Raw genomic sequence first — 13,699 nt, forward strand, 5'->3', positions numbered from 1 at the left:
TCTGTATCTAACCCCGTGCTGTACCTGTCCCGGGAGTGTTTGATGGGGACAGTGTAGAGGGAGCTTTACTCTGTATCTAACCCCGTGCTGTACCTGTCCTTTACTCTGTATCTAACCCCGTGCTGTACCTGTCCTTTACTCTGTATCTAATCCCGTGCTGTACCTGTCCTGGGAGTGTTTGATGGGACAGTGCAGAGGGAGCTTTACTCTGTATCTAACCCCATGCTGTACCTGTCCTGGGAGTGTTTGATGGGGACAGTGTAGAGGGAGCTTTACTCTGTATCTAACCCCGTGCTGTACCTGTCCTGGGAGTGTTTGATGGGGACAGTGTAGAGGGAGCTTTACTCTGTATCTAACCCCGTGCTGTACCTGTCCCGGGAGTGTTTGATGGGGACAGTGTAGAGGGAGCTTTACTCTGTATCTAACCCGTGCTGTACCTGTCCTTTACTCTGTATCTAACCCCGTGCTGTACCTGTCCTGGAGTATTTGATGGGGACAGTGTAGAGGCAGCTTTACTCTGTTATCTAACCCTGTGCTGTCCCTGTCCTGCGAGTGTTTGATGTGGACAGTGTAGAGGGAGCTTTACTCTGTATCTAACCCCGTGCTGTACCTGTCCTGGGAGTGTTTGATGGGGACAGTGTAGAGGGAGCTTTACTCTGTATCTAACCCCGTGCTGTACCTGTCCTGGGAGTGTTTGATGGGGACAGTGTAGAGGGAGCTTTACTCTGTATCTAACCCCGTGCTGTACCTGTCCTGGGAGTGTTGGATGGGGACAGTGCAGAGCGAGCTTTACTCTGTATCTAACCCCCGTGCTGTACCTGTCCTGGGAGTGTTTGATGGGGACAGTGTAGAGGGAGCTTTACTCTGTATCTAACCCCGTGCTGTACCTGTCCTGGGAGTGTTTGATGGGGACAGTGTAGAGGGAGCTTTACTCTGTATCTACCCCGTGCTGTACCTGTCCTGGGAGTGTTGGATGGGGACAGTGCAGAGCGAGCTTTACTCTGTATCTAACCCCGTGCTGTACCTGTCCTGGGAGTGTTTGATGGGGGAACAGTGTGGAGGGAGCTTTACTCTGTATCTAACCCCCGTGCTGTACCTGTTCTGGGAGTGTTTGATGGGGACAGTGTAGAGGGAGCTTTACTCTGTATCTAACCCCGTGCTGTACCTGTCCTGGGAGTGTTTGATGGGGACAGTGTAGAGGGAGCTTTACTCTGTCTCTAACCCCGTGCTGTACCTTTTCCTTCAGTTTTCTCGATCTTTCGGAGGGAGCTCCGTCTCTGGATCTTACTGTCCAATCCGAGTTGGCCTCCTTGCTCGCTGGGCTTTCCCATCTGCTTCTCTTCCAGCTTCTCGACCTCTTTCAGCTTGCTCTCTGCATTGGTGCTCTCCAGGTGGTACATGTGATAGTTCTTCATGGCCTGCTTCAGGAACACAAGTTAGAGCCACTGCCGATCTTGCCACACTGGGACAGGGTTCTGGTGGTACCTGGATAGCGGGGATTCCCCTCCCAGTTCACACCCACGGGATTCCCCTCCCGTTCACACCCGCGGGATTCCCCTCCCGTTCACACCCACGGGATTCCCCTCCCGTTCACACCCACGGGATTCCTATCCCGTTCACACCCACGGGATTCCTCTCCCGTTCACACCCCACGGGATTCCCCTCCCGTTCACACCCACGGGATTCCCCTCCCGTTCACACCCACGGGATTCCCCTCCCGTTCACACCCGCGGGATTTCCCTCCCGTTCACACCCGCGGGATTCCCCTCCCGTTCACACCCGCGGGATTCCCCTCCCGTTCACACCCGCGGGATTCCCCTCCCGTTCACACCCGCGGGGATTTCCCTCCCGTTCACACCCACGGGATTTCCTATCCCGTTCACGACCCGCAGGGATTCCTCTCCCGTTCACACCCACGGGATTCCCCCTCCCGCTCACACCCACGGGATCCTCTCCCGTTCACACCCGCGGGATTCCCTCACGTTCACACCCGCGGGATTCCCCTCACGTTCACACCCACGGGATTCCTCTCCCGTTCACACCCGCGGGATTCCCCTCCCGTTCACAACCCGCGGGATTCCCCTCCGTTCCACACACGCGGGGATTCCCCTCCCGTTCACACCCGCGGGATTCCCCTCCCGTTCACACCCGCGGGATTCCCCTCCCGTTCACGACCCGCGGGGATTTCCCTCCGTTCACACCCACGGGATTCCTATCCCGTTCACACCCGCAGGATTCCTCTCCCGTTCACACCCACGGGATTCCCCTCCCGCTCACACCCACGGGATTCCTCTCCCGTTCACACCCGCGGGGATTCCCCTCACGTTCACACCCGCGGGATTCCCCTCACGTTCACACCCACGGGATTCCTCTCCCGTTCACACCCGCGGGATTCCCCTCCCGTTCACACCCGCGGGATTCCCCTCCCGTTCACACCCGCGGGATTCCCCTCCCATTCACACACGCGGGGATTCCCCTCCCGTTCACACCCGCGGGATTCCCTCCCGTTCACACCCGCGGGATTCCCCTCCCGTTCACACCCGCGGGATTCCCCTCCGTTCACACCCACGGGATTCCCCTCCCGTTCACACCAGCAGGGATTCCCGTCCCGTTCACGCCCGCAGGGATTCCCCTCCCGTTCACTACCCACGGGATTCCCCTCCCGTTCACACCCACGGGATTCCCCTCCCGTTCACACCACGGGATTCCCCTCCCGTTCACACCCGCGGGATTTCCCTCCCGTTCACACCCGCGGGATTTCCCTCCCGTTCACACCCGCGGGATTCCCCTCCCGTTCACACCCGCGGATTCCCCCTCCCGTTCACACCCGCGGGATTCCCCTCCCGTTCACCACCCGCGGGGATTTCCCTCCCGTTCACACCCACGGATTCCTATCCCGTTCACACCCGCAGGGATTCCTCTCCCGTTCACACCCACGGGATTCCCCTCCCGCTCACACCCACGGGATTCCTCTCCCGTTCACACCCGCGGGATTCCCCTCACGTTCACACCCGCGGGATTCCCCTCACGTTCACACCCACGGGATTCCTCTCCCGTTCACACCCGCGGGATTCCCCTCCCGTTCACACCCGCGGGATTCCCCTCCCATTCACACACGCGGGGGATTCCCCTCCCGTTCACACCCGCGGGATTCCCCTCCCGTTCACACCCGCGGGATTCCCTCCCGTTCACACCCGCGGGGATTTCCCTCCCGTTCACACCCACGGGATTCCTATCCCGTTCACACCCGCAGGGATTCCTCTCCCGTTCACACCCACGGGATTCCCCTCCCGCTCACACCCACGGATTCCTCTCCCGTTCACACCCGCGGGATTCCCCTCACGTTCACACCCGCGGGATTCCCCTCACGTTCACACCCACGGGATTCCTCTCCCGTTCACACCCGCGGGATTCCCCTCCCGTTCACACCCGCGGGATCCCCTCCCGTTCACACCCGCGGGATTCCCCTCCCATTCACACACGCGGGGATTCCCCTCCCGTTCTACACCCGCGGGATTCCCCTCCCGTTCACACCGCGGGATTCCCCTCCCGTTCACACCCGCGGGATTCCCCTCCCGTTCACACCCACGGGATTCCCCTCCCGTTCACACCAGCAGGGATTCCCGTCCCGTTCACGCCCGCAGGGATTCCCCTCCCGTTCACACCCGCGGGATTTCCCTCCCGTTCACACCCGCGGGATTCCCCTCCCGTCACAACCCGCGGGGATTCCCCTCCCGTTCACACCCACGGGATTCCTATCCCGTTCACACCCGCGGGATTCCCTCCCGTTCACACCCGCGGGGATTTCCCTCCCGTTCACACCCGCGGGATTCCCCTCCCCGTTCACACCCACGGGATTCCTATCCCGTTCACACCCGCAGGGATTCCTCTCCGTTCACACCCACGGGATTCCCTCCCGCTCACACCCACGGGATTCCTCTCCGTTCACACCCGCGGGATTCCCCTCACGTTCACACCCGCGGGATTCCCCTCACGTTCACACCCACGGGATTCCTCTCCCGTTCACACCCGCGGGATTCCCCTCCCGTTCACACCCGCGGGATTCCCCTCCCGTTCACACCCGCGGGATTCCCCTCCCATTCACACACGCGGGGATTCCCCTCCCGTTCACACCCGCGGGATTCCCCTCCCGTTCACACCCGCGGGATTCCCCCTCCCGTTCACAACCCGCGGGATTCCCTCCCGTTCACACCCACGGGATTCCCCTCCCGTTCACACCCACGGGATTCCCCTCCCGTTCACACCAGCAGGGATTCCCGTCCCGTTCACGCCCGCAGGGATTCCCCTCCCGTTCACACCCGCGGGATTCCCCTCACGTTCACACCAGCAGGGATCCCCCTCTCGTTCACACCCGCGGGATTCCCCTCCCGTTCACACCCACGGGATTCCCCTCCCGTTCACACCAGCGGGGATCCCCCTCTCGTTCACACCCGCGGGATTCCCCTCCCGTTCACACCCGCGGGGATTCCTCTCCCGTTCACACCCACGGGATTCCCCTCCCGTTCACACCCACGGATTCCTCTCCCGTTCACAACCCACGGGATTCCCCTCCCGTTCACACCCGCGGGATTCCCCTCCCGTTCACACCCGCGGGATTCCCCTCCCGTTCACACCAGCGGGGATTCCCCTCCCGTTCACACCCACGGGGAATGCCCTCCCGTTCACACCAGCGGGATTCCCCTCCCGTTCACACCAGCGGGATTCCCCTCCCGTTCACACCATTGGGATTCCCCTCCCGTTCACACGCGCGGGGATTCCCCTCCCGTTCACTGACGCGCGGGGATTCCCCTCCCGTTCACACCCGCGGGATTCCCCTCCCGTTCACACCTGCGGGATTCCCCTCCCATTCACACCCGCGGGGATTCCCCTCCCGTTCACACCCGCGGGATTCCCCTCCCGTTCACACCAGCGGGATTCCCCTCCCGTTCACCACCCACGAGGGTTCCCCTCCCGTTCACACCCCCGGGATTCCCCTCCCGTTCACACCCGTGGGATTTCCCTCCCGTTCACACACGCGGGATTCCCCTCCCGTTCACACCCGCGGGATTCCCTCCCGTTCACACCCGCGGGATTCCCGTCCCGTTCACACCCGCGGGATTCCCCTCCCGTTCACACCCGCGGATTCCCCTCCCCGTTCACACCCGCGGGATTCCCCTCCCGTTCACACCCACGAGGATTCCCCTCCCGTTCACACCCACGAGGGTTTCCCCTCCGTTCACACCCGCGGGGATTCCTCTCCCGTTCACACCAACGCGACGCTGAGTGCCTTTCGCTGCTGGGCGGGGAATTGGAAAGACGGGAGCGGGCAGGGGGGTGGTCGCACAGTTTGGGATAACGGGAGGGGCGATTGTCTAGGACAGGAAGGATTTTGTTCATTGGCAACGATTGTGAATGTTTGGGAATCTCTGCCCCAGAGGCTCCTGCGTTGAGCACATCTGCGCTGTTGTCTGGAGCCGTACTGGAGCCTGCATTGGGCCCAGTTCCGTCCTGGGACCTGCTGCTCAGGGTGGGCTATTGCACCTTGGAGCAACGCAGATTCCCCAGAATAATCCCAAGGGGCAGAAAGGGTTAAATGATGAGGGCAGGTCTCGCAGACAAGGCTCATATCCCGAGTTGTCGAGGATTAAGGGGGTGAAGTTATTGAGGGTTTTTAAGGTGATTAAAGGATTCGATGGGGAGGGGAGAGGTGAAACAGGCTGGAGAGGGGCTGAATGGGCCCTCCTCCTGTTCCTGTGTAACAGGCTGGAGAGGGGCTGAATGGGCCTCCTCCTGTTCCTGTGTAACAGGCTGGAGAGGGGCTGAATGGGCCTCCCTCCTGTTCCTGTGTAACAGGCTGGAGAGGGGCTGAATGGCCACCTCCTGTTCCTGTGTAACAGGCTGGAGAGGGGCTGAATGGGCCTCCTCCTGTTCCTGTGTAACAGGCTGGAGAGGGGCTGAATGGGCCTCCTCCTGTTCCTGTGTAACAGGCTGGAGAGGGGCTGAATGGGCCTCCTCCTGTTCCTGTGTAACATGCTGGAGAAGGGCTGAATTGGCCTCCTCCTGTTCCTGTGTAACAGGCTGGAGAGGGGCCAAATGGGCCTCCTCCTGTTCCTGTGTAACAGGCTTGAGAGGGGCTGAATGGGCCTCCTCCTGTTCCTGTGTAACAGGCTGGAGAGGGGCTGAATGGGCCTCCTCCTGTTCCTGTGTAACAGGCTGGAGAGGGGCTGAATGGGCCTCCTTCTGTTCCTGTGTAAACAGGCTGGAGAGGGGTTGAATGGGTCTCCTCCTGTTCCTGGGTAACAGGCTGGAGAGGGGCTGAATGGCCTCCTGTTCCTGTGTAACAGGCTGGAGAGGGGCTGAATGGGCCTCCTCCTGTTCCTGTGTAACAGGCTTGAGAGGGGCTGAATGGGCCTCATCCTGTTCCTGTGTAACAGGCTGGAGAGGTGCTGAATGGGCCTCCTCCTATTCCTGTGTAACAGGCTGGAGACGGGCTGAATGGGCCTCCTCCTGTTCCTGTGTAACAGACTGTAGAGGGGCTGAATGGGCCTCCTCCTGTTCCTGTGTAACAGGCTGGAGAGGGGCTGAATGGGCCTCCTCCTGTTCCTGTGTAACAGGCTGGAGAGGGGCTGAATGGGCCACCTCCTGTTCCTGTGTAACAGGCTGGAGAGGGGCTGAATGGGCCTCCTCCTGTTCCTGTGTAACAGGCTGGAGAGGGGCTGAATGGGCCTCCTCCTGTTCCTGTGTAACAGGCTGGAGAGGGGCTGAATGGGCCTCCTCCTGTTCCTGTGTAACAGGCTGGAGAGGGGCTGAATGGGTCTCCTCCTGTTCCTGGGTAACAGGCTGGAGAGGGGCTGAATGGGTCTCCTCCTGTTCCTGGGTAACAGGCTGGAGAGGGGCTGAATGGCCTCCTGTTCCTGTGTAACAGGCTGGAGAGGGGCTGAATGGGCCTCCTCCTGTTCCTGTGTAACAGGCTGGAGAGGGGCTGAATGGGCCTCCTCCTGTTCCTGTGTAAACAGGTTGGAGAGGGGCTGAATGGGCCTCCTCCTGTTCCTGTGTAACAGGCTGGAGAGGTGCTGAATGGGCCTACTCCTATTACTGTGTAACAGGCTGGAGACGGGCTGAATGTGCCTCCTCCTGTTCCTGTGTAACAGGCTGGAGAGGGGCTGAATGGGCCTCCTCCTATTCCTGTGTAACAGGCTGGAGAGGGGCTGAATGGGCCTCCTCCTGTTCCTGTGTAACAGACTGGAGAGGGGCTGAATGGGCCTCCTCCTGCTCCTGTGTAACAGGCTGGGGCGGGGCTGAATGGGTCTCCTCCTGTTCCTGGGTAACAGGCTGGGGAGGGGCTGAATGGGCCTCCTCCTGTTCCTGTGTAACAGGCTGGAGAGGGGCTGAATGGGCCTCCTCCTGTTCCTGTGTAACAGGCTGGAGAGGGGCTGAATGGGCCTCCTCCTGTTCCTGTGTAACAGGCTGGAGAGGGGCTGAATGGGCCTCCTCCTGTTCCTGTGCAACAGGCTGGAGAGGTGCTGAATGGGCCTCCTCCTGTTCCTGTGTAACAGGCTGGAGACGGGCTGAATGGGCCTCCTCCTATTCCTGTGTAACAGGCTGGAGAGGGGCGGAATGGGCCTTCTCCTGTTCCTGTGTAACAGACTGGAGAGGGGCTGAATGGGCCTCCTCCTGTTCCTGTGTAACAGGCTGGGGAGGGGCTGAATGGGTCTCCTCCTGTTCCTGGGTAACAGGCTGGGGAGGGGCTGAATGGGTCTCCTCCTGTTCCTGGGTAACAGGCTGGAGAGGGGCTGAATGGCCTCCTGTTCCTGCGTGACAGGCTGGAGAGGTGCTGAATGGACCTCCTCCTATTCCTGTGTAACAGGCTGGAGAGGGGCTGAATGGGCCTCCTCCTGTTCCTGTGTAACAGACTGGGGAGGGGCTGAATGGGCCTCCTCCTGTTCCTGTGTAACAGGCTGGAGAGGGGCTGAATGGGCCTCCTCCTGTTCCTGTGTAACAGGCTGGAGAGGGGCTGAATGGGCCTCCTCCTGTTCCTGTGTAAACAGGCTGGAGAGGGGCTGAATGGGTCTCCTCCTGTTCCTGGGTAACAGGCTGGAGAGGGACTGAATGGCCTCCTGTTCCTGTGTAACAGGCTGGAGACGGGCTGAATGGGCCTCCTCCCATTCCTGTGTAACAGGCTGGAGAGGGGCTGAATGGGCCTCCTCCTGTTCCTGTGTAACAGACTGGGGAGGGGCTGAATGGGCCTCCTCCTGTTCCTGTGTAACAGGCTGGAGAGGGGCTGAATGGGCCTCCACCTGTTCCTGTGTAACAGGCTGGAGAGGGGCTGAATGGGCCTCCTCCTGTTCCTGTGTAAACAGGCTGGAGAGGGGCTGAATGGGTCTCCTCCTGTTCCTGGGTAACAGGCTGGAGAGGGGCTGAATGGCCTCCTGTTCCTGTGTAACAGGCTGGAGACGGGCTGAATGGGCCTCCTCCTATTCCTGTGTAACAGGCTGGAGAGGGGCTGAATGGGCCTCCTCCTGTTCCTGTGTAACAGACTGGAGAGGGGCTGAATGGGCCTCCTCCTGTTCCTGTGTAACAGGCTGGGGAGGGGCTGAATGGGTCTCCTCCTGTTCCTGTGTAACAGGCTGGGGAGGGGCTGAATGGGTCTCCTCCTGTTCCTGGGTAACAGGCTGGAGAGGGGCTGAATGGCCTCCTGTTCCTGTGTAACAGGCTGGAGAGGGGCTGAATGGGCCTCCTCCTGTTCCTCTGTAACAGGCTGGAGAGGGACTGAATGGGCCTCCTCCTGTTCCTATGTAACAGGCTGGAGAGGGGCTGAATGGGCCTCCTCCTGTTCCTGTGTAACAGGCTGGAGAGGGGCTGAATGGGCCGCCTCCTGTTCCTGTGTAACAGGCTGGAGAGGGGCTGAATGGGCCTCCTCCTATTCCTGTGTAACAGGCTGGAGAGGGGCTGAATGGGCCTCCTCCTGTTCCTATGTAACAGACTGGGGAGGGGCTGAATGGGCCTCCTCCTGTTCCTGTGTAACAGGCTGGAGAGGGGCTGAATGGGCCTCCTCCTGTTCCTGTGTAACAGGCTGGAGAGGGGCTGAATGGGCCTCCTCCTGTTCCTGTGTAAACAGGCTGGAGAGGGGCTGAATGGGTCTCCTCCTGTTCCTGGGTAACAGGCTGGAGAGGGGCTGAATGGCCTCCTGTTCCTGTGTAACAGGCTGGAGACGGGCTGAATGGGCCTCCTCCTATTCCTGTGTAACAGGCTGGAGAGGGGCTGAATGGGCCTCCTCCTGTTCCTGTGTAACAGACTGGAGAGGGGCTGAATGGGCCTCCTCCTGTTCCTGTGTAACAGGCTGGGGAGGGGCTGAATGGGCCTCCTCCTGTTCCTGTGTAACAGGCTGGGGAGGGGCTGAATGGGTCTCCTCCTGTTCCTGTGTAACAGGCTGGGGAGGGGCTGAATGGGTCTCCTCCTGTTCCTGGGTAACAGGCTGGAGAGGGGCTGAATGGCCTCCTGTTCCTGTGTAACAGGCTGGAGAGGGGCTGAATGGGCCGCCTCCTGTTCCTGTGCAACAGGCTGGAGAGGGGCTGAATGGGCCCCCTCCTGTTCCTGTAAAACAGGCTGGAGAGGGGCTGAATGGGCCTCCTCCTGTTCCTGTGTAACTGGCTGGAGAGGGGCTGAATGGGCCTCCTCCTGTTCCTGTGTAACAGGCTGGAGAGGGGCTGAATGGGCCTCCCCCTGTTCCTGTGTAACAGGCTGGAGAGGGGCTGAATGGGCCTGTTCCTGTGTAACAGGCTGGAGAGGGGCTGAATGGGCCTCCTCCTGTTCCTGTGTAACAGGCTGGAGACGGGCTGAATGGGCCTCCTCCTGTTCCTGTGTAACAGGCTGGAGAGGGGCTGAATGGGCCTCCTCCTGTTCCTGTGTAACAGGCTGGAGAGGGGCTGAATGGGCCTCCTCCTGTTCCTGTGTAACAGGCTGGAGAGGGGCTGAATGGGCCTCCTCCTGTTCCTGTGTAACAGGCTGAAGAGGGGCTGAATGGTCTCCTCCTGTTCCTGTGTAACAGGCTGGAGAGGGGCTGAATGGTCCTCCTCCTGTTCCTGTGTAACAGGCTGGAGAGGGGCTGAATGGGCCTCCTCCTGTTCCTGTGTAACAGGCTGGAGAGGGGCTGAATGGTCCTCCTCCTGTTCCTGTGTAACAGGCTGGAGAGGGGCTGAATGGGCCTCCTCCTGTTCCTGTGTAACAGGCTGGAGAGGGGCTGAATGGGCCTCCTCCTGTTCCTGTGTAACAGGCTAGAGAGGGGCTGAATGGGCCTCCTCCTGTTCCTGTGTAACAGGCTGGAGAGGGGCTGAATGGGCCTCCTCCTGTTCCTGTGTAACAGGCTAGAGAGGGGCTGAATGGGCCTCCTCCTGTTCCTGTGTAACAGGCTGGAGAGGGGCTGAATGGGCCTCATGTTCCTGTGCAACAGGCTGGAGAGGGGCTGAATGGGCCTCCTCCTGTTCCTGTGTAACAGGCTGGAGAGGGGCTGAATGGGCCTCCTCCTGTTCCTGTGTAACAGGCTGGAGAATGGCTGAATGGGCCTCCTCCTGTTCCTGTGTAACAGGCTGGAGAGGGGCTGAATGGGCCTCCTCCTGTTCCTGTGTAACAGGCTGGAGAGGGGCTGAATGGGCCTCCTCCTGTTCCTGTGTAACAGGCTGGAGAGGGGCTGAATGGGCCTCCTCCTGTTCCTGTGTAACAGGCTGGAGAGGGGCTGAATGGGCCGCCTCCTGTTCCTGTGTAACAGGCTGGAGAGGGGCTGAATGGGCCTCCTCCTGTTCCTGTGTAATAGGCTGGAGAGGGGCTGAATGGGCCGCCTCCTGTTCCTGGGTAACAGGCTGGAGAGGGGCTGAATGGGCCTCCTCCTGTTCCTGTGTAACAGGCTAGAGAGGGGCTGAATGGGCCTCCTCCTGTTCCTGTGTAACAGACTGGAGAGGGGCTGAATGGGCCGCCTCCTGTTCCTGGGTAACAGGCTGGAGAGGGGCTGAATGGGCCTCCTCCTGTTCCTGTGTAACAGGCTGGAGAGGGGCTGAATGGGCCGCCTCCTTTCCTTGGTTCTTGCCTCAAGATACTGATTCTTGTTGGGGTTCAGACTCACTGGGGTTCCCGGGTATCTGCTGCTCTTGACCTTCTAGATGGTAGAGGGCGTGGGTTTGGAAGGTGCTGCCTAAGGGGCCTTGGTGAGTTGCTGCAGTGCATCTTGTAGGCGGTACACACGGCTGCCTCTGTGCTTCGGTGGGGGTTGTGGTGGGGGTTTAAGGATGTGGGTGGGCCTGAATACTGTGAACTATTCCACACATGTGGGCCTCACCTGACCTCCAGTCAGATTTTGCAGCTTCGGGTGGGCTGCGGCGGGCGTCACTGGGCTGGGGGGGGGGGGGGGGGGGGGTCACAGGGGGGGTCACTGGGCTGTGAGTGGCTGGGGGGGGGTCACTGGGCTGTGAGTGGGGGGGGGGGGTTGGTACGGGGGGGAGGGTTGGCACGGGGTGTGGGTTGGTTGGGGGTGGGTTGGTACGGGGGGGGGGGGAGGGTTGGTACGGGGAGGGTTGGTACGGGGGAGGGGGGGTTTTTACGGGGGAGGGGGGTTGGTACAGGGCGGTGGTACGGGGAGGGTTGGTACGGGGGGGGTTGGTACGGGGGGGGTTGGTACGGGGGAGGGGGGGGGTTGGTGCCGGGGGGGTTGGTACGGGGGGGGGGGTTGGTGTGGGGGGGGGGTTGTTGCGGGGGGGGGGGTTGGTACGGGGGTTGGGGCTGGTACGGGGGGGGGGGGAGGGTTGGTGCGGGGGGGTGGGGGTTGGTGCGGGGGGGGGGGGTTGGTACGGGGGGAGGGGTTGGTGCGGTGGGGGGGGGGGTTGGGGCGGGGGGGGTTGGTGCGGGGGGTGTGGGGGTTGGTGCGGGGGGGGGGTTGGTGCGGGGGGGGAGGGGTTGGTACGGGGGGTGTGGGGGTTGGTGCGGGGGGTGTGGGGGTTGGTGCGGGGGGTGTGGGGGTTGGTGCGGGGGGGGGGTTGGTGCGGGGGTGTGGGGGTTGGTACGGGGGGTGTGGGGGTTGGTACGGGGGGTGTGGGGGTTGGTGCGGGGGGGGGGTTGGTGCGGGGGTGTGGGGGTTGGTACGGGGGGTGTGGGGGTTGGTACGGGGGGTGTGGGGGTTGGTACGGGGGGTGTGGGGGTTGGTGCGGGGGGTGTGGGGGTTGGTGCGGGGGGTGTGGGGGTTGGTGCGGGGGGGGAGTTGGTGCGGGGGGGGGGGGTTGGTACGGGGGGAGGGGTTGATGCGGGGGGGGGGTTGGTACGGGGGGGGTTAGTGGGGGAATTCTCAGGCCCACCCCGAACCCTGCCAGTGAAGTGGCAGAGAGAATACTCACCGTCTGCAGCTCATTGGTGACCTTCAGCAGCTCCTCCTGCATCTGAATTGCAACCTCCTTGCTCTGCAGAGGGAACGAGAGGCTGGTTACCGGCGGCACTGCTGCAATGTGATAAACGACCCAATCGTCGGTTTCATTGGGTGATATCGGTGAAGGATAAATATTCATCAACGATTGGCCCACAGTCCCTGAATTGGCCAGGTGGGGTCAATCCCAGAGTCAGACGTCACTGCTCAGTGTCAGGGGTCGTCGCTCAGTGTCAGGGGTCATCCCACAGGTTCAGGGTCATAACCCAGTGTCAGGGGTCATCCCACAGGTTCAGGGTCATAACCCAGTGTCAGGGGTCATCACCCAGTGTCGGGTCATCCCACAGGTTCAGGGTCATTACCCAGTGTCAGGGGTCATCTCATAGTGTCAGGGTCATTGCTCAGTGTCAGGGGTCATCCCACAGTGTCAGGGTCATTACCCAGTGTCAGGGGTCATCCCACAGTGTCAGGGGTCATCCCAGTGTCAGGGGTCATCCCACAGTGTCAGGGTCATTGCTCAATGTCAGGGGTCATCACCCAGTGTCAGGGGTCATCCCACAGTGTCAGGGGTCATCCCACAGTGTCAGGGGTCATCCCACAGTGTCAGGGTCATCCCACAGTGTCAGGGTCATTGCTCAATGTCAGGGGTCATCACCCAGTGTCAGGGGTCATCCCACAGTGTCAGGGGTCATCCCACAGTGTCAGGGTCATTGCTCAGTGTCAGGGGTCATCACCCAGTGTCAGGGGTCATCACCCAGTGTCAGGGGTCATCCCACAGTGTCAGGGTCATCACCCTGCCCGGTGTTCGGTGTTATCAGTGGGGGGAATGTTCCATTTCTGGTTAAACAGCCGGCAATGGGCAGGCGGCCCAACCAAATTGTTGTGAAGCGAGACAGACAGTTGCCGGGGGAGACAGGCAGGCAGTTGCCGGGGAGACAGGCAGGCAGTTGCCGGGGGAGACAGGCAGGCAGTTGCCGGGGGAGACAGGCAGGCAGTTGCCGGGGGAGACAGGCAGGCAATTGCCGGGGAGACAGGCAAACAGTTGCCGGGGGAGACAGGCAGGCAGTTGCCGGGGGAGACAGGCAGGCAGTTGCCGGGGGAGACAGGCAGGCAGTTGCCGGGGGAGACAGGCAGGCAGTTGCCGGGGAAGACAGGCAGGCAGTTGCCGGGGAGACAGACAGGCAGTTGCCGGGGAGACAGGCAGGCAGTTGCCGGGGGAGACAGGCAGGCAGTTGCCGGGGGAGACAGGCAGGCAGTTGCCGGGGGAGACAGGCAGGCAGTTGCCGGGGAGACAGA

The 13,699-nt window shown here is 61.4% G+C and overlaps 1 protein-coding gene across 1 annotated transcript in view; it reads right to left on the reverse strand.

The window, feature by feature from the left end:
- Positions 1-1,217: 1,217 nt before the first annotated feature.
- The window catches only part of LOC140399403 (SLIT-ROBO Rho GTPase-activating protein 1-like), a 45,175-nt gene continuing 32,693 nt past the window's right edge, over positions 1,218-13,699 (reverse strand). Inside the window, exons 4-5 of the mRNA XM_072488982.1 lie at positions 12,378-12,440; positions 1,218-1,418 (exon numbers count right to left, since the gene is read on the reverse strand). Of these exons, the coding sequence (XP_072345083.1) occupies positions 1,218-1,418; positions 12,378-12,440 (264 nt within the window). The remainder of the gene's footprint in view (positions 1,419-12,377; positions 12,441-13,699) is intronic.

The sequence above is a fragment of the Scyliorhinus torazame genome, chromosome 22 (genome assembly GCF_047496885.1).
Source record: "Scyliorhinus torazame isolate Kashiwa2021f chromosome 22, sScyTor2.1, whole genome shotgun sequence".
NCBI lineage: Eukaryota > Metazoa > Chordata > Chondrichthyes > Carcharhiniformes > Scyliorhinidae > Scyliorhinus > Scyliorhinus torazame.